Source organism: Equus asinus, chromosome 3, assembly GCF_041296235.1.
Source record: "Equus asinus isolate D_3611 breed Donkey chromosome 3, EquAss-T2T_v2, whole genome shotgun sequence".
Taxonomy (NCBI): Eukaryota; Metazoa; Chordata; class Mammalia; order Perissodactyla; family Equidae; genus Equus; species Equus asinus.
Genome location: NC_091792.1, coordinates 131,789,699 through 131,813,785, shown reverse-complemented (window position 1 = coordinate 131,813,785; position 24,087 = coordinate 131,789,699). Strand labels below are relative to the sequence as shown.

At 42.8% G+C, this 24,087-nt stretch overlaps 2 protein-coding genes across 14 annotated transcripts in view; one reads left to right on the top strand and one right to left on the bottom strand.

Moving 5' to 3' along the window:
* PGCKA1 (PDCD10 and GCKIII kinases associated 1) overlaps positions 1–1,882 on the top strand; it is a 91,875-nt gene extending 89,993 nt beyond the window's left edge. For all 13 annotated transcript variants that reach the window (XM_014859344.3, XM_070506063.1, XM_070506062.1 and 10 more), the window contains one exon: positions 146–1,882. In XM_014859344.3, coding sequence (XP_014714830.3) covers positions 146–1,067 — 922 coding nt within the window. In that variant the 3' untranslated portion in view covers positions 1,068–1,882. The remainder of the gene's footprint in view (positions 1–145) is intronic.
* A 12,136-nt stretch (positions 1,883–14,018) lies between these two features.
* The window catches only part of RELL1 (RELT like 1), a 60,620-nt gene continuing 50,551 nt past the window's right edge, over positions 14,019–24,087 (bottom strand). Inside the window, exon 7 of the mRNA XM_070506055.1 lies at positions 14,019–16,034. Coding sequence (XP_070362156.1) covers positions 16,029–16,034 — 6 coding nt within the window. The 3' untranslated portion in view covers positions 14,019–16,028. The remainder of the gene's footprint in view (positions 16,035–24,087) is intronic.

The window sequence follows — 24,087 nt, the reverse complement described above, 5'->3', positions numbered from 1 at the left end:
AAGAGTAACTGATCACAGAAATTAAGTTAACAGAAATAGTAGAAAGAAGCAGAGCCTGTAGTAGTATTAATAATGAAAGTTAGTTATTAATAAATAAAGTTAATTAAGAATTAACCTAACTGATCTTCATTATTCTCACCCCCAGCTATCTCTTTGATCCAGTTCAAGTGCCCTCCCCTGGCTATGTCAACGAAGTGAACAGCTGCAAGTTGGATGAAGATGACACTGTTAAATTAAAAGGCAAGCAGAGCAGCGAAGTCCTGGTGCATACAAACGACCTTCAGGGTGAGGGCTTGAAGAGGTCGGCAAGCAGAAACAGAACAGCTGGTCCACAGGAGCCTTGGCCTCACCAAGGACTGCTCCCTCAGGAGGACACCGGAGGGGGACACTGTGCAGAGAAGACTGATGGTGCCATCAATGGCATTGGCCCTGTTGCTGCTTTGCCACCCACTGGGGATCCTGGGCCCCACCAGGGTAACTGGGGCTCCTGGGCCAGTACCTCAAACAGCATTCACCCAGCTCAACCCTTCCTTGAAGAAGGGGGCGCGGGGGAACAGAACTGTGTGCTGCCGGGCTCAGAGGAGACCGGAGTCATCCAAAATGGAGACTCCAGAGCTCCTTCCAAAGCAGAACACCCTGCCTTGGAAGTACAAGACCACGTCCTCCAGATACCAGCCCCAGATTACCCTCAACTTTGGGGCTCAGCTGTAGACAACGTTGATCATGAAGAGAAAGATTATCTTTTCAAGAGCCATACTGCGGAGGAGCCCCAGGAGGAAACCCACCCCAGCGTGGGGGAGCACGGTTCGAACGTGCCCTTCTCCAGGAAAAGAAGCTGGGATTCCTTAAACGAGGCCGTGGCAACGGAAGTTTTAAGTGTCTACTTTAAAGAAGAGGATCCTGCTCAGCCCGTGCCTGTGGTCGATTCGAGAAACAGGTGGGAGGACGACCTTGGCTCCACTGGAGACGGGAGTGGGGAGATGGCAGACGAGGACGCGGCAGTGGCGGAAGCCCTGGCGGCTTTAGAAGCGGCGACTGCAGGAGAAGATGTGGATGAGGCAGATTAGGGGAGGGGATCTGTACAGGCAAATAAGCTAGTGTCCTGTGGGCACGTGGGGTACATTGCTCCTTAGACACAGCACTGATACTCTGCAGCCTGCCCTGGTGCAGCCTGACGGTTGTTTACATGCAGCCTCTGTCCGGATGCGTGGGAGCGCCTGCGCCACTTGTTCATATGGAGAGCAGCTCTGTGCACCGGGCTGTGTCTCAGGGCACCAGATTAAAAGTCAGAGGGGGCCATTATGCCGGTGTCCACAGCACGTGCAGAAATTAAACAGCCTGCTCGCCAACTCGCAGAGCTCCCCCAGTACGTCTGCGCCATCTGGAGCAGGCGCTGAAATCCCAGGGCATAATCGCAAAGGCGCAGACTCACGGAACATTCTGTTTGACTGTAAATTCTTTATTTTGCTTTTGAGAGCCAAACGTTGTGCCCAGCCTGGAAAAGGTAACTATACACCCATTTAAAGTGCCTAATGTGTCCTCCTCAGAGCATGGCTTACCTTCAGGGACAATCACCCAGGGAACTAATAACTAACCACTTGTTTGACCCAGGGTTCAGGTCAGCAGCTTTCAGGGTGGAGCAGAAGCCACCAGTAAACAAATGGTTAGTCATTAGCTGTGACATTAAGACACCTTGACCTTAACTTTTTTTATGTTATTACTTTTTAATCTCCTTTGAGATTGGGGAGACCAGTCAAAATCATTCTTAAAACTGCTTGTGTCATATTTGGGTCTTAAGTGGATGAGATTTGGAACAGCCAAGAGATCTATGGAGTGTTTTTTGCCATTTAATGTCTGATTCTGATTAAAATATAACAGTATATATGGCTGTCTGTCTGTCTTAACTCAAAGGTGGTTCTGATTTTCCTAGACTGTGTGTCAGTGACCCTTGATGTTTCTTTCAATGTAAAGAGCTACACTCTTAAATGACAGTTGAGGAGGAGGCCAAGTCAATTTGCCGAGAATGACTTTGACTCTGTCCCTGGAGTTCATACTCTTGACACCATTTCTACAAGGGCCAATCTTACCTTAGGATGAATGGCCCGTTCTGGGTTTCAGACCTTCTAATTTGTAAACCAAGCACAGCCATTCTGACATGGCTCTTGGAGAATTTAGAGGATGGGCAAGACCACAGTCATACATCAGTTAACGATGGGGATATGTTCTGAGAAATGTGTCATTAGGCAATTTCATTGTCATGCAAACATCATATTGTACTTACACAAACCTAGATGGTATAGCCTCCTACACACCTTAGGCTGTATGGTCCTAATCTTATGAGACCACTGTTGTAAATGCGGTCTGTTATTCACTGAAACATCGTTATGCGACGCATGAATGTATCTAGAAAAATATAAATATGGAAGATGCTTTAGTATAGTGTTTCATAACACAGGCTCTGAAATCTGACGGGCCTAGGTTTGATCTCCAGTTTTGCCATGCGACCTTTGGCAAGTAATTTATCCCTTCTACTTGCCCATGTGTTAAGTGAGAATAAAATAATAGTATATACTTGTAAAGATTAAATGAGATTACACAAATGTTTAGCATAGTACCTAGTACACAGTAGGCACTCAATAACATGATGTCTTATTAGTTAAGAACAAATCCTTTGAAAATTTTTTTACATCCTCACAACTGAAAACTCGAATACTGTGAAGTAGTTATAATGTCATCAATGCATTTTGGTAGGTATCCAACATAAAACATGATATCTGAGCCATCCAGCATATTTAAAGATGACACCCTTAAAAATCATTACCCTGGGCTCGTTTGGTGGCAAGCCATCTCTACGTACAAGGTCACTCAGAGCTCTTAAAAGATGAACTGCTGGCATTGTTAACTGCATTGTGTTTGCTATTGTGTTTGGTACACCAATGCTTAATATTTCAGAGTGATTCCTTCCGCAATTTCCCAAGTATATCTGTTGGGATTAGGTCCAGCTGCATGTGATAAATGGCTTATAAAAATAGAGATTTATTTACCTTTTATGTAAAAGAAGTCTGGAGGTAGCAGTATGAGCACAGGAGTGTTCCATGGTATCAGTAACCCATGCCCCTTCTATCATCTTGGCTTCCTTCTCAAGATCACTGTGTGGTCCAAAATGGCTGCTGGCACTCCAGTCATTACATTTGGTTTCCATGCAGAAAAAAGAATAAAGAGTGAGAAGATCTCACTCCCTCTCTCTTAAGGACCTCCTGGAAGTGTAATTCATTCCTTTCACTTATACCTCATTGGTCAGCTTCTGGTGGCTCAGTCACATCTAGCTGCAAGAAAGGCTAGGAAAACTTCTCTTTCTGTGAGTGCATGACTTTCTCAAATAAATTCAGGATTCAGTTACTGGGGAGAATGGACACTGAGTTTTGAGATGGTCAGCTTACAATCTCTGCCACATCAGGTCCTCAAAACATAAAAGCCTGGGATAGAGCCAGTTTGCAAAAGGTTGAAAGACAGTATTTACATTTAGTATGGGACAGGAGGAGTTAAACCTTTGAAGTCCCGGGGAAGGAGGACTGGACAGCCAGAGCCCTCCCAACTTCCCGCTGGTATCTCCAAAATAGAAGGATGGAAGAAGAAACTTCAGACAAGAAATGGGACAAGTGAGGCGTTGGTGCAGAGGTCTCTTTCCCTTGCCCAGAAACACACTGCTGTATTTGTACACGTGGTTTTGCATTTTAGGACTGCTGCGGTATTTCACCGTGATTCATAACTCTGTTAAGTTTTAAAGATTCTTTTTGTGTGAGTAACTGCCTCAAGAAGGTTAATAGATGACCAAGAATTTCAAGTGTTTTTTAAAAAGCAATCCTGGCTCCTTTTGTCTTTACCCTATATCCAGGCTCCACCAAAGGACATCAGAGGAAAGTCAGAATCTTCAGGTTACAAAGAAACTCCAAATTTTAGCTTTATCCACCAGGTTGTCTAGCGGCTGTCTGAGCATCCTGCTCCATATAGTGTCTTCTTTCTGCAGCCCAGTACCACCCCTTATCAGAAGGGTGATGCTGACAGTGGTGAGCCTTTTCAGACAGTCTGGATGATTTGACAGCACAGAGGTGCTCTGAATTAAGGCCCTGGCTGTGATTAGGAGTGGACAGATGGTGCTAAGTTCACCATCTTAGCAAATTGCATCATGTGGATATTTACCATGTTAAATCTTGATTTTGACTTAAGATTATTTCTATATTACATGGAGGTTTCTTGAGCTAAGAAGTTACATTTCACTTTTTACTGGGGGAAGTTGAACTCTCACATAAATATGAAATTAAATGTTTCTCCCTAGTTTCCAAGGCAGATAGTAGCAAATGGTTGTAACTGTCACACCAGATCCCCAAAAGAGTGAAGAGAATTCAGGGTTTCTTGGTACACGGCCATTTGTCCATACTCAACCGTTGGCCATTCGCCATGTCCCTCTTTCTACCTCACTCTGCCTCTGACCCAAAGGGTAAGATTCTCTGTTCTCTTCCTAACTCTCCCCTCAGTATCTCCAAGCAGGAGGCCCTAGGAAGAACTGAGGAGACGCCAAATGCAAGTGCACGAGCAAGGATCTGCTGACGTCCTTAGTTTTGTCATCTGTGTGCAGGCACAGGAACATGGCCTCCTGTCTTGCACTTGGATTTTGTTCTTTACCAAGGGAACTCCCGTTTGCACAAGGCTTTACAATGAAAATGTGGAAATTCTTGATTCTTTTTCCTCTAGATTAAACCTCATTCATTTTAAAATCCTTTATTTTGGAATTGGTGATGTTTAGAAGCTGACCTTTGTTTTTTATGGTAGATTCTTTCCCTATTAATTTATGGATAGAAATAAATTACTGCTTTATTTATTACCTTTCCAGATATCTCCAGTGTATCAGGTTATAGTCAACATATCTAAACAGACTGACTTTTGAAGCACCCTCAGCCACTTTAGAATAACATTGTATGGGCCGACTCTATGACCTGGTGGTTAAGTTTGGCGCATTCCGCTTTGGCAGCCTAGGTTCAGTTCCTGGGAGCAGACCTACACCACTTGTCAACAGCCATGCTATGGCAGCAACCCACATACAAAATAGAGGAGGATTGGCACAGATGTTAGCTCAGGGACAATCTTCCTCAAGCAAAAAGAGGAAGATTGGCAACAGAAGTTAGCTCAGAGTGAATTGTCCTCAGCAAAAAAAATAAATAAAATAAATTTAGGCATCCCTGTTAAATACACTAATTACAAATGATTCTTTACCTGCACATTAAAGCCAGTTGCTCAGAGTCAACTATTAGCAATTTTTTTCCCCACTAAAACAACTATAATAAACAAGTGCCTTTTGCCTAGGTCTAGGATGGTATATGTCACAAGAAGGGGATGAATACATTATTTGTTAAAGAATAAAAGCTCTTCGCGGTATAGTTGAGAAGACGTTGTGGAGCTAACTAAGATTCTGAATGCTAATTATGAGATTGTGTTGTAATAAAGGTATAAATATAGGGCTGTGGAAGCACAAGTCTATGAGTTTGGGAGAAAAGTAATTACATTTCTTCATGCTCTTCACGCTCAGACTGCCCTGCTCTAGTTGACCAGTGAGGCTTTATGGTGGTCTGTGGAAAGGTGGACAGGATAGAAATTGAGCAACTGGTGAAGGTTTGGTCTCTATAATGAAGCCATGTTACCCTGAGGACCTTAATCCCAAATTGAGACAAAAACTGTGTGAAAACCAAAGTTTGAGGCCAGGCAGTGGGGAACTTGGCTGACCACATTTTTCAGTCATCTGAAACTCAATCTTTAAAATCCTGGGAGAGAAGGATGTGTGTTTGTGTAGTAAAACTCAGATGTCGCTGTTCTCTTGGCTCCTGGTGATGGGAGAAGTACGTGGGGATTGCCTTTATAGTAGCACCCGCAGCCTTGCATCCTGACTCCCAGGTCTTCAGAAGTTCAGACTGCACAGCACTTACCGGGCACTTCACACACATGCCTCTTTAATCCCATAAACCAGGGGTGGGGTCCGCCTGTGCCTCTTGCTGGCTGTATGACCTTGACTTTAAGTTTCTTAACTTTTCTGAGCCTCAGTTTCTTCATCGGTAAAATGGGGATCATTCCTACCTCTCAAAGTTGAAAGCAGATGTTCTCAAATTTCAGTGTGCTTGTTTATAAAAAAGCCATGCTGTGGCCTCGCCTCTCAGAGATTCAGATTTTGTAGGTCCTAGGTGAGGCCCTGGCCTCTGCATCGGTAATGTGGGTAATTCTCAAGCCACACTTGGAGAAAACACTAAGACTCTAGCGGGAATGGACACATCTTTTTGATCTTGCACTAGTTATCAATACAAAATCTTGTGCTCTTATCCCTAATAGAAGGATGTTTACAAATAAGTGTACTGTCCTCTTGTGCTATCATATACTTGATAGAGAATGTTAAAAGGAGATAACAAATATCAATCAGAGTTTTAGCATCTTTTTCACACCCCTAGGTTATGTGAAACCTACTTTGAAAACCACTGATTTAGAAGCTCAAATGAACTATCTATAAAAGCTCTTCGTAAATACACAAGACTAATGTTTCTGACAACATATCCAGCATACATATGCGTGTGAGCCATACACTTAGAATGCAAACAAATGTGGAAACGCACACCTGATACCATTCATCTGACCCTTTGAGCCTGATTTTTAGGAGACTTCTGTATTTTCTGCTCTTAAACATTCTGAAATAGTTAATGTAAAACTACAGTAAAATATGACCTAGAGACCTGAAGGTAGACAAAGAAGTTTACTTGCCTCCCTTATCAAAACTACACATTCCAGACTAACATGAGGCAGACAGTTGAGGTACAGGCTGATTAGAATATTGGTTTAGTTGAGATCTTACTATTTTGAAAACAAAACCATAAAATTTTCTCTTGACATCAGTTACCAACCTTATATAAAAAAAAATCTCACAAAAATAATTTCATTTCCAGGTCCTACTCATCCTTTTCCATTCTCCAAAACAGTCCCAAAGCTCTGGGGAATGGCGCACGTAGACCTTGATATACTTATATAAACAAGGAAGATTTCACAGGCCAAAGAGGGCTGAGGGTCTCTTCTCGTGAACCAATGTGCTCTTCCTATCCTAAATGTTGATGCTTGGAAAGGAATCAAAAGTTTTAAATTACCCATTTTTGAAGCCATAAGAATATAGGCTCTAAGATTTTCATGACATCAACCATTAGCCAGGACACAAACCAAGGACTGTTACAGTATTTAAATTAAAAGTTTATAGGAAAAAAATTCATAACGAAAAACATATCTGCAAAGACATTATTTCAGAATAATTTGCCAAGTAATACAATTGTTGATATAGAAATCTCAGTACTAATTTCTGGGAGCCATCAAGTTATGGTTTTTGGATTTGTATAGGTGCAAATATAGCTTAAGTTCTTTAAAAACTGTTGATGGAGCATTGAGTACAGTCTGGGATCTGCATACACACCACTTCACTTGAGTCCATCATGACTCTATGAGTTGTAGGTATGATTGTCCCCATTTCACAGATGGAAAAATGGAGCCTCAAAAAGCTAACTCATCCACAGTCATATAATCAGTCAGTGGCAGAATTTCAATTGAACCCAGATTGAACAAGAAATACATAGTATAGCCTCTCTGTGGAGGCAGTCCCATTGCCATCAGACAAAAAGAAGGGCTGAATCAAAACGTGAAATTTCTAAGAGAAGAAAGTCTTTGGTCCCCAATATTTCAGGGAATGCAACAATCACAACAGTAAAGTGACTTCTGAGATTGAAAGGTGAAAGAATTTTAAAACAAAGTGTGCAGATAAAGACAATTCAATTTTGGAAAGGTCAAGTTATATATATTGTTAATTAGGACAGAAAGTTTTTTTCAGGTTCTGAGAAAGATTTTAATACAGAATTTGAAAAGCTAGTCAAGGCTTTATTTTATAGAAAATCTCTGAGGGGTCAGCCCGGTGACGCAGTGGTTAAGTTCTCGCACTCCACTTTGGCAGCCCGGAGTTCACGGGTTCGGATCCTGGGTGTAGACGTACTCACTGCTCATCAAACCATGCTGTGGAGGCATCCCACATACAAAAATAGAGGAAGATTGGCACAGATGTTAGCTCATGGCTAATCTTCCTCACCGAAAAAAAAGAGAATCTCTGAGACTGTCTGATACTTGTGTTTTCACAATGATTATAGGACCGTGAATTTCTTATCCTACAAAGCATGAGGTGGAACCATGGGCCATACGAGCTTGCCACATGAAGAGCCAGTACAATGTGTCTTGAGATCCCTTTCTTCAGTTTTGTCACCTATATGCAGAAGTGATGGTTATGCCTTCCTTCAAGCTGTAATGAGATTTACATGAGATACAGAGTATAAAGTGCTTGGCACATACCCAGCTGGAGATAAATAGTAATATAAGATGTGATTTTATTATCCAGTGAAGGTCATCTCATACTGGACCACTTTTTATGAGTAGGGCTCAATACTTTTTTATAATAACTAAATTTTGACTGCTATGACTCCCAAAGCTTTCTGAACCACTTCTAATAATATTAAACAATTTCTAAATTAGATGAGTCCTTTTCTATTTACATCATTAACAATCATCTCAAAGCAAAAATGCATCTTGGAGGCACTTCAAAATTTAGTATTTTTTAATTCTCATTATTTTGATCATTTGACCATTGTAGGACACACAGTAATTTATGCTTCGTTACAATTTTAAGTCATATTGAGTTCTAAGTGATATTTACAGCATTAAAATTGACCTATTTCTTTTATCCTTCCTTGCCCTAAATAAGTTTATATAAAATAAAATGCTTTTTTTGTGTGTGCGAGAAATATTGGCCCTGAGCTGACATCTGTCACCAATCTTCCTCTATTTTACGTGGGAAGCCACCACAGTGTAGCTTGACTGGTGGTACATAGGTCCGTGCCTGGGATCTAAACCCACGAACTCTGGGCCACTGGAGTGGAGTGCGTGAACTTAACCACTACACCAGCAGACCGGCCCCTAAAATGCATTTTGAATGCAAGACCGAAACCTTGGGAGGTTTGTTAGGGTTGGTTGGTTATTTCAGAGGAGTTGTTTTGTTTGGATTTGGTTTGGACCACATTAAGATACTCATCTGTAATAAGTAAACCCATAAACTTTGCAATTTGGGTATAATGTTATGATTCCAAGAACATTTTATCTCCAGTTTCTCAGCTAGATTAACTTGCAAATAAAAAGAAATGGAGTTATTTTTAAACTCCCTCGGATGGCTGTACTACCTTCATGTCTTATCATGAAGAGTGATAAGATAAAGTGACAGCCTGAACCAGCAGCAAGAACATACCCCTTATCTTGTAGATCTGGGTCCGTTCAACTTCAGGGCAAGGAACTCCTTCTCTCACTTAAGGTGTTTGACCTGTCGCCAGGGGGATCTCAGGCCCAGTGGGTATGGTAGGTCCTTCTACACTCTCATCCCTGCCTCCCACCCCCGGGTCCCACCCTAGAATGTGAATTCAATGAGAATGTCGTGGAAACATCAAGAACCAACTCTCAAATAGCCAAACTCCCATCATTCTCTCATTTATTTCACTAAAGAGGATGTGAGCTTGGCAGCTGTGGGGCAGCTCACAGAGTGAGCGCTGACTTTACCAGCCCTATGGTAAGTGCGTTGCGTGCCCAAGATCCTCGTGGCCACCCTAAAAGGCACATATTATCTTCACTCCATAGTCAGAAGATTGAGGTCCAAAGAGTTTAAGGTCACAGATGGCCCAAGGCATCCAAAGGCCACATCTGTGCCTTTCTGGAAGCTATAATCACGAGCCCTGTGGCAAACCAAGGAGAGATGGGGGAAGGAAGGTTATCCTAAGCAATAAAGGGGAGAGGGTTTGCAAGGCGTTTCAGAACAGATCCCACACGGTGGCCAGGCCCCCCAGCTGTGCATCCGAGGCAGCACTGGGCAATCTCAGCCGTAGGGCTGGCTGGATTCTAGGGCTTCGCTCCCCATGTGGCTCTGGAACTCCTCATCTACTTTTCTGTGAATAATTGCATTGGCCACAGAGTTTTGATGTTGTTGTTGCAAGTGATAGAAATTCAACCCAAACTAGGTAAGACAAAAGAGGAATGTCCTTGGAATGTTCATAAAATTCAGAAGGGCAGCTGGGCCTCAGGGACCACTGAGTCTGGTGCTTGAAAGCAACCAGGAGTGCCCCTCTTCCTTCTGTGTGTTCTGCTCCTTCCTTCAGACCAGCTTCCTCCACACGGCAGGGAACATGGCCTCCGCCAGCTCCTGAGCCTACAGCTTTAGCCCCTGGAGGAATAAAGCACTTTCTCCAGCTCCAGGTGGCAAACATTCCCGGGAGGGGCTCCATTGCACCAGGTCACAGATGGGTCATGTGCACACCTCGGTCGTGTCCAGCTACAGTCAGAGGAGCAGGGCACCTGGCTGGGTTCTAAGAGGGAGGAGAAGAGTTCTCCAAAAGAGGGAGCATCATTCCCAGAAGGCAGAGGCGCTGGGCCGGTGGAGTTCCACCTGCCCCTCCACATGCTGCCTCTTCCTCCTCAGATCTTTCTTCTGTCCCTGTATTTCCACCACCTCAAAACGTGGACCCTCTTCTGCTCCATGGCGCAGCTTTAGAGCAAGAAGCTTACTGGCTCAGCTCCACTCTCAGACAAGCCACGTGTGCTGAGCCACTGCACAGGCCATGTTGATCAGCTTTGGGTGGACAGATGCACACAGACCCTTACGAGTTAGCAAGCACGGCCACTTACAATGGCAGTGCCCTCAGTCGAGGTGGCCCTGGAGACCGTGGCAGCCACAGGGACTTTGCATTCATTTTTCTAACCCTTAAAAACCCTGTGAGGTAGCTCATTTTACAGATGAGGAAATTGTGGCTCAGAAAGGTAGGGTAATTTTTCCAGTATCACACAGCCATGAGTGGCAGAGCCAGGATCCAAGCTCAACAGCAAAGCTCCAAGGGCACATTGCTTCTCATAGTCACACCACTTCCATGACAGAATTCAGGGCATGGAGTTTCCTCCAAAATGGAACTCAGCCATTCCTACCAGCATCCAGGGATGCAGAGACACAAGCTCCCAGGTAGGAAATTGGAGTTTCTGATGAGAAAGACAATAAAACAAACTGGCTGGGTCGGAAAATGTGTTAGGAAAAACCCAAACTTGAATTTTCACTCTCATAAAATAGCTAATGATATTTTCATGTTTAGGGGTAGACTTTTGTTTACTTACTCATTCAGCAAACAATAACGAGTACTTTCTGTGCCAGGCCCTTGGAGACACAGCATCACGAAAAAATGGTCAAGCAGCCATGCTCCCTGCAGTTCTCAGATTTGGCCAGCAGAGAGGGCAAGTGCCAGCTCTGTGCAAGGCGGAGACCGGCAGATCAGGACATGAGCTGAACTGGGTGGGCAGCGACACCGGCTGGGCAGCCACAAAGTGATGGAGACAAAGAAGTCTCAGGTGTCCCTTCAGGGTGTTTGGAGCTACAGTGTGGGAGATCTGAGAATAGTCTTGAAGAACAGTCCTGGGAACGTCAGGAATGAACAAAGGAAGCCCTGGGTAGAACCGACCTGCCCCACAGACAAAAGGGTCAGAGGATACGAGAACCGGCAAGCACCTCAGATGCAAAACACAGTCCTCTTTGACACAAACCAAGCCCTCAGCGACCAGCACTGAATCTTGGGTCCTGACTTCCAAGCCCCAACATCCTGCTGGCCTCAATGAGAGGGAGCAGAGGGTTCCTCACCCTTCTGCTATATCAGAGTAGAGGGAGGAAGCCTAGATATCAAGATCGATTTGAGAAGGAACTGCAGGAGCATACAAAAGCCATGGACGGTCCCCCTGGCAATTCACCCAGGACCTGCCCATGTTGGGAGGGAGCTGAACTAACTGTTCAGGCTGGCATTGCAAGGCTGGCATTCTGTCTCCACGCAGAACAGAACGGCCACAGGCGCCACATGTGCAACTGCTCACTGCCCCCTAACGAGCTGAGAAAGCCCTGAATCAAACCGTGACTCAGCCCCACCCACTCCGCATGCACTTGTGCTAGGGAGGGTACCAAGGGTTAGTTAATTAAGAACAAACCCTGTCAACCCAAGTGACCCCTTTCAACTACAAAATGAGGGATTTGGGATAATTTCTAACATCCTCCCTGGGCTTACATTCTGGGTTTCTTGGTTTTCAAGAACTGAAAATTACAAAATCAGCTTTTCCACTTCCTTAGCATAAGCTGTTATCAATCATCTCATTTTCAAGGCAAAAAAAATGAAAATTCAAAATCAAGATCCAATGAGGCACGACAAAGAGTGAAGTTTGCTGTATATACATTTTAAACATTTTAACCAGGAAATGAAGGAAAGATGGAATGCAGACAATGACACATGACTCTGTGTTCACACTGGATCACATAACCAGGCTGAAGGGGAGGGGAGTGAAGGCGCTGACCTAAGTAGCTTGGGGAACTGGGTTTTGACTGGATACTGTAAGGCTAAAAACAAAAAGAACTGTACACAGACACTGTGCTCCAGATGGGAAGTCTGTTTTTCGCAGAGGTAGCTATTCAAACTATCTTACATGTATGCTAGGGCTACAAATATGTAAAAATACCATGGGTAATAAGAGCCAGGTTTCCTCACTGTAGGGAAAAAGTTTCAGATAAGGAAAGCGGGAAGATTAGGAGGAGCCCTGTGGAGCTAGACTGCCGTCAGAGGCATCAGTCCCAATTCAGGCTTTTGTTTTAAAGATACAGAAATAAATAAAAATGTGTGTAAAGGGACGGGTTAGTAGTGCGCGTGGTGTGCGTGTTTACATATAGAAAGAGCCCCTACCACAGTAGTAACGCTTGGGGCAAGACCCACCAGTGGACGGCATGGTGGGTCGAACTGTGTCCCCTAAAAAGATGCGCTGAAGTCCTGACGCCTGGTTCCTGTGAATGTGACCTTATTTGGAAACTGGGTCTCAGCAGATGTAATCAAGTTGAGATGAAGTCATACTGGAATAAGGCGGGCCCTACCTCTGATGACTGGTGTCCTCCTGAGAAGAGGACCAGACAGGGGCACACGCACGTGCAGGGAAGAAGGCCACGTGAAGACAGAGGCAGAGAAAGCGAAGCCGCGGCAAAGGAAGGAATGCCGAGAGCTGCCAGCAGCCACGAGAAGCTAGGAGAGAGGAATGGAAGCGCTTCTCCCTCGGGGACTTCGGAAGGAACCAACCCTGCACACACCTTGATTTCAGACTTCTGGCCTCCTCAACCATGAAAGGATGAATTTCTGTTGTTTGAAGGCACCCAGTTTATGGCAATTTGTTACAGGAGCCCTAAGAAACTAATAATAGATGGTCAAATTAATGGGTGAAAGTTTAAGTGGAAACAAGATGTTTGCCTAATCTCCAAGTACCTCCCTTCCAATACTCATTAATTACAAAGGGAAAACAGTGACTTTACCAAAGAGAAACATGGTGGCCGCCATCTTAACTGACGATCGAGGTTGATGTCACCAGTAATACATATTAATATCATGTTCCCTGCATCATTTTCATAATGCAAAACCTCAGGAGAAACAGCGGGCAAACAAGTTGAAGGTCTTTCTACAAAATAACTGACCAGTCCACTATAAAGTGTCAAGATCATGAAAAAAAGACTGAGGGACAATCACAGATCAGAGAAAACTAAGGAGACCCAACAACTAAATGCAATGGAGGATTCTAGAACAGAAAAAGGAGATTAGTGGGACAAGTGGTGAGATTTGAATAAAGTTGTGCCTTCATTAGTAGTACTGTACCAATGTCAACTTCTTGGTTTGGTCATTGTCCTGAGATTATGTAAGATGCTAACATGAGGGGAAATAGGCTGAAGGATATACAGGAACACTCTCTACCACGTTTGTAACTCTTCTAAGAAATTAGGCACTGTAATATTAAGCTCAGTAAATTATACTACCGCAATCGCATTTTCAGTACACAAGGCATGAACAATTGGATCATCCAAAAACAACAGTGTTTAACATTTTTATTTTTAACTCTGCTTTGGTAGTACAAAAGTCGTAAAAGTACAAATCAGACAGTTAAAAAGACATTTGACGCTCAAAATGGTCAAAAATTTCCTTTACAAATTTTTACATCAAGGGGGTAGCCAACTGATTGATTACACCAGAAGTTAGTCCATCATTAGTGTTTTATATAGGAAGTTTGTTGTGGATCCCCAATCCTTCTAAAAAAGGAGGAAAAACACAATACCTGTAAACATCAGGTGCTTTGGGAACACTTAAGAATTCTCGTTAGACGATATAAACCAGTACAAAGCATTTGTGTTGAAAATATTGAATGCTTAACTTTTGGCATATTTGGGAGCCAGCCAGACAAAAACTGCTCAAGTATTAGAAAATATTTAAAACGTACTCTTAGTATAAATACAATTTTAAATATTTTTCAGTATTCTCCTGCCTGTCGTATTGCTATAAAAAAAGTGCTCTGACCTGAATAAAATTAAAAAATAATTAAAGCTGAAGAATATCTTACATTTTTTTCCCTCACCGTTGTGAGGGTATAGTATTTTTAAAGCAAAAAATAGTGCTTTTTTTTTGGTTTTTAACTAAAACTCAGTCTAGACCACACATACATTATTTACACTAACACACACCCAAAAAATTCCTATATTGCTATTTCCTGGACCTCAGTGAAACTTATTTCCATACTGACTTCCTCTCGTCTACTGTGCGTATATATGGACACACATACACCTTTTAATTAGTTGTCAGTAAAAATTCACATGAAATTGAAGCTACCATCCATTTAAAAGGTTAGACACTTTTAGTTTGATGCCAGAAACAGAATGGAATGAGTGTATTTACAGCAAATACTTTAAAATACATTTTTATGGGAATCATCTTTGGGGAGTCAAATGAGAAATGGACTTTTTTCTCTGTGAAATGAGAGAAGCACCCAAGGCCCCACACCCACGCTGACACGGAGGCAGAAGATCTCCCTGAACCTGGATCCCTACCCCCAGCCCAGACCTACCATCCATGTACTATCTTTGCCTCCGGGTTCCTTCAGGGGTTTTGTTAACTGTAAAGATAAAAGAAAATTTCCAGGCCTGCAGGGTAAAGTAACCACCAAGAATCTTTTAGTTACATTAGTTACAAGATGGAAAGCAGCAAGTACAGCAAAGAAAACACGTCAGGGGAGGGTGCAGGCCCAGCTTGCACCAGAAGTGAGTTTTTTTGGTTTCGTTTTGGCCTGGGGTTGTCAAAACAAGAATTTTGGGTTTTGTTTGTTTGTTTTAGTGATTTGAAACCATTTTTCCTCTTTATTCAATGGACTAAATAAGAATTGGTTACCCCAAATTAAAAAAAAACAATATTTCATGAGTGACCTAGGAGTGGCACGGTGGTAGCAGAAGTCAACGCTGAATTCTTGGTCTCAGAATCCAAAGTCTAGCATCTGGTTCCATCCGACTCCATGACCTCCGGGAGGATGAATTTCTCGGGATTAGACTAGATTATCTTCAGGGAGCTTTCACAACCAAAGACTCATCTTCTATCCTTCGTAACAGTCAAACTATAACAGGATCGTCTTAGAATCAGTAGCAATACAGAATGTAAAGGCTGGGAGCACAGAAGTAAGTGTGCACACGCACACCCTCGAGCATCAGCTCAGACTGTACAGGAATAGTTCCACTGTACGTGCTGATCGTACTGGAAAACCACAGTGTGTTCACCAAGGCCAGGGATGGGGGATTGGAGGGGCGGAGGTTGGGAAGATAAAAAAAATGAACTTTCTTCCCTGAAAATGGGACAAATTTTTCATCAGACTTTTTAAACCAAAACTTTTCTCAAAGCAAACTGAATTCTGTATCCAGCATAGCAACCATATTCCCTTTTAGCTTTTATCCACATGCCTGCAGACTCCACGATGAAAACTGTATAAAAGATTAAAAAAATATTCCCTAAGCAACTTCAGATCTCCTAGATTTTCAGTCTCTCAGAACTCTTCAAATAAAGTCACTCCTGCAAGAGAAAACAAAAAAGGTAAACCTTTACAGAACGTAAACATCAGGTCACAGATTAATCTGCCTGAATATTTGAAAACACAGAGGAATTGTAAGCCATCCTCACCTTGTCTCACCCCATCCCACCACATTCCTTCCCCCATTAGATATCTCTTCTAGAATTCAGTCTAAAGAAATTTAAGTACTACAATTTCAAATGGACCTCATTATCAAGGTTTTATAAACCAGGAAAGAATAGAATTTGAGAACCACAGTAGACTAAGGGTAACAGCCTGTTTTAACAGACGTTTCTAAGGTGACTGCTGGACATTCCCTTCTGAGTCATTATCACTTCTTGGGAACGAGTTAACTCTTCAGCCACAGTCTGTCAAGTAATGAGCAGCAGGTGAACATACTCAGTCACCAGGAACCTTATAGGTCTCAGGTAAGGTATCTTTCCCAAGCCACACCAAAGAGAGTTAACTCTGGGTCTCTACTGAGCACACAGGTCAGCCTGGCGGGATTTCCCCAGGCAGGTAAGAACACGATGATGAAACAACCTCAGGTCTTCATTGTACCTTCAGGCCTCTGTATTGTATTTCTAAATTCTTCCAACAATTGGCCCTTGGCAACGTCTATATTTACATTACAAACTTGTAAAACAGTTTCTACTTTCCAAAGGGTTTTCTCTACAAGTGTCTCATCTAAGTGACAGACAATGATGTACCCTTTCACTTTCCCCTTTTGAAGACTGGGATACCCCAGGACAGGACTAAAATTCTAGAGCTGCCTGTGTACGTTGAAACATCCACACCAGGCAGGCCAACCTACAACAGGTTAAGGAACAAATCATCCTCTGGTCTGCCAATTGTGTTTGCCTATAAATGCTAAACAAAAACAGAGATGAAGTCAACCTGCAGAAATATGAAGAAACAGCAAGAAGTCAATAGAGATGTCTTAATTTAAGTATTACTTTGTACTTATTTTACAGCTTATCCTATAAGATATGTGTTCTCATATTATCCATATCATCCTTTTCTGTCATTCTGTCATTTATAATACTCATTGTGGTTATGGAGAGCAAGAAAGAAAGAAAAAGAGAGAGATTTCCCAAACTAAATGGGTTGAGAAAAGGACCCTTATCCCCTTAGATAAAAAGGAAAAACACTGTCCTCTTAAACAGCATGAATGGAGTTATTAATTATAAATGGAAGAAGTAATTCCCTGCATTGCATTGCTACAACCTAGGGCAGCTGAACTATGGATTGAACTGTAAAGCTGAATAAAATCAGGTCCGGAAATACATCATTTGAGAGCCAATGAAGATGGAAAATGCTAGAAGAGAAACAAGTAGAAAGGCCAGAGGTGGAGAAATAGAAAAATGGTCCTAAAAGAAAAAAAGTAAAATATAACAGAGAATTTTCTCAGTAAAACTTCAAACTAGGCCACTTTCTAGAAAATAGGTATTCAACTATTTTTATACATCCTCTTTTTATCATCTGCTCCCTTAGACGTAGACTTTTTTGCATCAAGGAAAACAAGAAGGTCAAGGGCGAGGGACGTCAGGCCTAGAATGTAATGTTTCATCACAGTAAGAGTTTTCTTTCTCGTGTAGGACAACTTTCCATGTGGAGTTCTTTGCACAGATTTGACCCACTTTAAGGAGTGGGCATGCAAGGCCAAGCAAGGGCTGGGCTAGGAGGGGTCTGGAGCAGCAGGCCTGGATTCAAACGCAGACCCCTAGGACTAGCTGCTGAACCTCGGCCCTCTCTGTAGCATTCCTTCAAAGGGTTGTTGAGGGTTTCACATAAGATGATATATGAACAATGCTTAATACAGGGCCATGCGGTCAGCACACGCCCAGCGGTGAGCTATTAGCATCATTACCATCATCCAGTTCCCTGCCCTCAACGACCACACTGGCCTTCTTCAAGAGCTGCCTCCTGAGGCTGATTAAAACTGCACCGTACGCAGCATCTTTGAGAGAGGAAGTGAAAAATACAGACTGCTGCTTAAAGGCCTCCCTACTAATACCAGAAACTAAGCAAAAAAAAAAAGGAAAGTTCAACTTTTTAAAAGTGACCCAGCACTGACTTGCAGTTCTGGGTTCTCTGTCTTCACAAACACACATTTATTCAAGGCAGTACTTGACCAGCACAGCAGTGATCAATTTTCAGGTAAATACCTGTCTAATCAGAATGACAGTCTAGGGGAAAGAAGACACCGCACGCTCAAAGGCTTGTAAATTTCCAACCGTGTGGCCTTTCTGGGACTGTGCCATGATGCACTTTCACATGTTAAAATTCTTCTCATTTCACTCTACAGTTGTGAATATATCCACATTGATAAGCAAACACACACTTTAAAATAGTATTTCTTTACCACAGCACATCAATGTTAAAAAATGCCTTCCATCTGGTCATACAGCAGTCAGAAACCATGAGTGGGCTGGCGCAGATGCTAGGAAAGGCTGACAGCAGTGAACGGGAGGGAAAGAAGACGCTCCACCCACCCATTACTCTCAGTTCCCATGCCCAGGGGACCCCACCAGACTTAACAAGCCTGACTTCTCTCTCTTGGGGGAAAATTTGGTGATTACAGTCTTACACAAGCAAGTGCTCAAGCTGGAAGAAATTAAGGAAAATTTCCTTACACTGAAAAGACGATTCAGAAATCCCAAGTGTGACCATTTCCCTCATAAAACAGACTGATGGAGAGAAATTAAGAACCTCAGAAAAGATTCATCTGTAAAGAAAGAAGAGGTCATCTTTTTCTTTAGAGTTTATCGCTTACTACACAATTCTAATTATAAAGACAAAGCCATAATTCCATTATTATGTTACGGTTCCACAGAAGCCACACTGTATCTTTAATGAGAACGTATATGTCCCTTGTTAAAAAAGATTCTCTAGAAAAAAGGATTGGGTCCCTTTAAAAACTAGAAACATGTTTTAAGACACTAGCAACCTAAATAGATTCACGGACAGTGAACATTAAGACCTCAAAGCACAGTGTGTTAAGGAAGAAAAAGACTATCTGATTAATAACAATAGACATCTACAGAATGCTTTCTCTTTGCCAGGCACTGCCGCACTAAGCACTCTAGATTCATTATCTCAATCTTTCCAATGATCGAATGAGTCAATGATGATTCCCATTTTCATAGGAGGAAACAGGCTTACAGGTTCAATAACTTGCCCAAGGCCATGCAATTATTAATGTTAAAAGCAGCAATTCCACCCCAGGCCGTCAGACGTGGAAGCCCACACAGCCCTCCCCACGCTGCACTGGCACACCATTCACCACGCAGACATGGATGACATCACTGAGATCTTCTGGTTCCCTCACTTCTAGGCTCCTCACCTGTGTGGGGGCAACAGAAGGGAAATGCAGAAACTAGAAACGCTGGCAGGGCCACTCCCCGGGGAAGTCCTTGCAGCTACACAGGAACAATTAAATGATCCTAAAAACCTATACTCTAAAAGGGGCCCCGTCCCTGAGAAGATCAAAAGTGCACCTATATGAAATTGTATAGATACAAGGCTACAGAATCACTTAGCTGGATTAAGAATTTTCTAGAACACTTTTAAATAAAATAAATGGGGAAAGCTGTTTATAGAAACAGAGTTAACATTTCGATAGTATACTCATACTTGAGTCCTGGAGTTACATGTAGGTGATCCTTCAGATCCTTCAGATCCACAGATCCAGTAATCTGTGATCCCGCAGGACTCAGACTTCTTAGAGGATTATCTTGTACCAGGCTCTAGTCAACACTCTATGGGTATGTGCTCACAGGTGCTAGTCACTGAAAAGGTGACACTATGGTCTTGAAACAGGACTACCTGCACATCTTGGCGGATGTAGATACATAGGAAGATATCAGAAGGCACTTGGTGTTTGTAGTCTTTTAAATGTTGCTCAGGTCTAAATAGTGTGTTAAATTTTATAAATTTAATATTAATACCTTCCTATTTTAATAAAGGCCCCATGTATGTTTAGAAAGCAGAACAGATCCATGCTAATCTCGGCTAATCCATGCAGTCTCTAAGTCAGTGTTTCTTAGGATGATCAGTTGCCCCTGCTCTAGAATTGGCTCGAAGATTATTAAACACTGCTGATGCCCTGGGTTGCACTTATGACCTACTAAATCAGACCCTATGGGGTTGGAGCCTAGGACTCGGCTTTCTTACAAGATGCCCAGTTGATTAATGCACATATAAAGGTTTAAGCCATGAGGTAAAACCCAGCACCAAGGTTTGTGAACTGATACGAACTCCAAGAATTACCTTCCCTTCCAAAGGGCAAACCCTGCAAACACTACAAAGTCAGCTGAGGCCAAAAACCACATCAAAGAAATGGAGGAGGAAACAGATATGACAGAGTCAGTTAAAGCCAGAGATATTAATTTAAAAAATCTCAGGAACTCAATCTGAACTACAATATTTTTGAATTACAGAATCATTTTTTAACTTATTTTGTAATAGTTTGGAACCAGAATTCAGCTAATCTGCAGAAGTCAATTTTAGTGACCAGATGACTAAGCTATGATCACACCTGTTAAGGATTGACTGAGGGCCAACTATGTACAAAGCACCACCTGAGGGCACATCAAAAGGTGAGAAGACACAGTCCAAACCCTCAGAGAGCTTGGAGCTTGTAGAGAAGGAAGTTTAAACAACCAGCTTCAGCCCAAGACAAAATGAGATATGTGGCGGGTCATTTCTTAAACAAAACTGGAATATTTTACAACTTGCTTTTTCATCTAGTGACACAGAGTGGATGCTCTGTGTCTGTACATATAACTCTACTGTAGCCTCGTTGCCTAGGTATGTGGCAATGCTCATCTCCCTTCACCCCTCAACACTGGGCACTAACCAGGGAGACCATAGGGACCAGTTTGCCCAGGAGGTCTCAGTTTATGTTTTTTTTAATTATTTTATTTATTTATTTTTGAGGAAGATTAGCCCTAAGCTAACATCTGCTGCCAATCCTCCTCTTTTTGCTGAGGAAGACTGGCCCTGAGCTAACATCCATGCCCATCTTCCTCTACTTTATATGTGGGATGCCTGCCACAGCATGGCTTGCCAAGCGGCGCATAGGTCTGCCTCCGGGATCCAAACCAGCGAACCTGGGTGGCCAAAGTGGAGCGCACGAACTTAACCTCTGCACCACCGGGCCGGCCGCCTCAGTTTATATGTTTATTCTATGATTAAATATGAATCATTATGGTGTGTTCCCTTTTACTCTCAGAAGAATCTCATTTTGGATGTAAGTTATATCATCCTGCTAGTGTTAACATTTATCTTTGCCAACGGAAAAGCAAAAAGTGCTCTCCTTATTTTAGTTTGTTTATTCGACTATTAGTAAGGTTGGGCATTTTTCATATTTATTGACCATTGTATCTTCCATACATTATAAAGGTTCTGCACCCAATTCCGGTGTGTGCGTGTGTGTGTGTGTGTGTGTGTGTGTGTCTGGATGTAGGATAAAGAGGTAAGGGTGTGAGGAGGTTCGCCCACACCATCAAGCAGTTCTCGGACACCACCAGGGTGCCCTACAATTCAACTCAATTCTCACACTATCTACCTACAGATAGCATCAGATTCCACAGGTTGAGGACTCAGTCCCACGGTGGGCTGCCCTCCACTTCAGACGCCAATCCTAAATCCAGGTTGTTACCTGTACTTCCAACCGACTGGCTAGAAACCAGACATTCCCACGATCCCCTCCTTGGGTTCAATTAATTTGCTAGAGCAGCTCAGAGGATTCAGGAAACCAGTTTACTCACTAGATTACCGGTTTATTATAAAGGATATTAAAGGATAGGAATCAACAGCCAGATGAAGAGAAACTTGGGCAAGGTCCAGAACAAAGGAGCTTCTGTCCTCCTGGAGTTTGGGGCCTGGCACAGGGGCACATGGTAGCGTTCTGGTTCACCAACCTGGAAGCTCTCTGAACCCCATCCTTTGGGCTTTTCACGGAGGTTCCATTACTTAGGCATCATTGATCAAATCACTGGCCATTGGCGATTGAACTCAATCTCTAGCCTCTGTCCCCTCCTTGGAGGTCAGGAATGTGGGACTGAAAGTCCCAACCCTCTAATCTCATGGTTGGCTCCTCCCCGGCAATCAGCCCCCACCCCTTGGGGACCTAAGGTCTTTCCATAATTCACCTCATTAACATAACAAAAGACACCTTTTTGGCTCTCTCCTCGCCTAGGAAATTCCAAGGGTTTTAGGAGCTCTGTGCCCGAAGCAGGAGGAAGACCAAATATATATTCTTATTATAAATCACTATATCATACACTGGCACATTACAAGCCCTAATCTGGGAGGGAGTTTAATAATTAAATTTTTAGCTTTTTCATATCAACAGTGAACAACTTTCTTTTCTCATCTGGGAATTATTTAAATGCAATTTAGCCATTCCCTATTAGTGAAACCAGTAGACAATTAGCCACTGATGATTAGGTAGCTGGTAACAAAAGTTTTTTGTGGCAATTATTAACTGTAGTTTTTAGTTGTTCTCCCGTTCATTGTTAGCTGCACTGGTTATTTTTAAAAGTCATGCAGATAGGCAATATATTCTCCACCTCCCACTAGGTTCCGCAGAGACATCTCTCTGACACTTGGGTCACCATGGTAACAGGTGCTTGAGTTGTTTCTCAGGAACTATGAGGTCAAGACCACCAACCCACCAACTGGGCCTGCACAGGGGTCTGATAGGTGACCTCACAATGTCAGGGAACTAAAAACTCTACCCTCAGATCATGCTAACGCCACCATTTTGTGAACATGAGTCCCATGAAGAGCCAAGGAAGCTTGAGTATGCTTGTGCAGATCATCAATTACCTTACTACTCCCTACTTCCAACTATCTATCCCCACACTTCAGACCACTCTGCCCCTTTTCCCCATAAATATCCCTAATCTCCATTTTTTGGGGAGGCGGATTTGAGATTTGTTCTCATCTCCTCACTTGGCTGCCTTGTGAATAAACCCTTTCTCTGCTGCAAACTCATCGTCTCAGTGATTGGCATTTTGTGTGATGGGCAAAACGAACCTGGTTCAGCAACAACTGTCTCAACACACCTATGATTCAATGTCTACACTAAGCTACAGGTAGAATAACTTATTACTCTGAATAGTACCACTTCTTTCTAATAAGAAAAACCAAACAAGTTAGACACTGCCTGCCTATTGGCTTGTGAACTCGAGTTCAGGTAACCGGCCATCAGTGAGCCTCTACCCGAATCTCAAATGAACAAAACTACAACACCTAACAGGTTATGTCTAACCTGGCCTCTCTGGGCCTCAGGAAAATTACAAAATATCAAAATCATCAATTTATCAGACTTTTATTTGCTAAGTATTTAAACAGGGCTTGCCTGATAGAATACAGCAATAACAACACCTAGCATTTGCCCATTTAGCACTTACTAAGCGCCAGGGGACAACAACCCTATGAGGTAGGTGGTATTATTATTATTATCCTCCCTTTACAGATGGAGAAGCTGAGGCATGAGAGGCTAAGTAACTGTCCAAGATTACACAGCTAAAAAGTGACAGACCAGGGGGCTGGCCCCGTGGCCGAGTGGTTGGGTTCGCGCCTTCCACTGCAGGCGGCCCAGTGTTTCGTTGGTTCGAATCCTGGGCGCGGACATGACACTGCTCATCAAGCCACGCTGGGGCGACGTCCCACATGCCACAACTAGAGGGACCCACAACGAAGAATATACAACTATGTACCAGGGGGCTTTGGGGAGAAAAAGGGAAAAAAAAAAAAAAAGTGACAGACCAGGACTTGAGCACAGTCTGATTACAGAATCTACACTGTGGAGTTACAACAGCATCCTACATCCTGTTACTATGACAAATACACACTATTATTTACTTAAGCTATTTAATGTGAGTAGAGATTACAAATTAAGAAAAATAAAAATCCTAGTTATAAATATTAATTCCCTGTTCTTTCTGGTTCGACACAAAAATGTCTCAGAATCAAGGATTTCATTTTCTGCCGCCCTCGAGGCCCTGCAGGTCTCTTTCATTCCTTCAGTCTCCTGGAGCC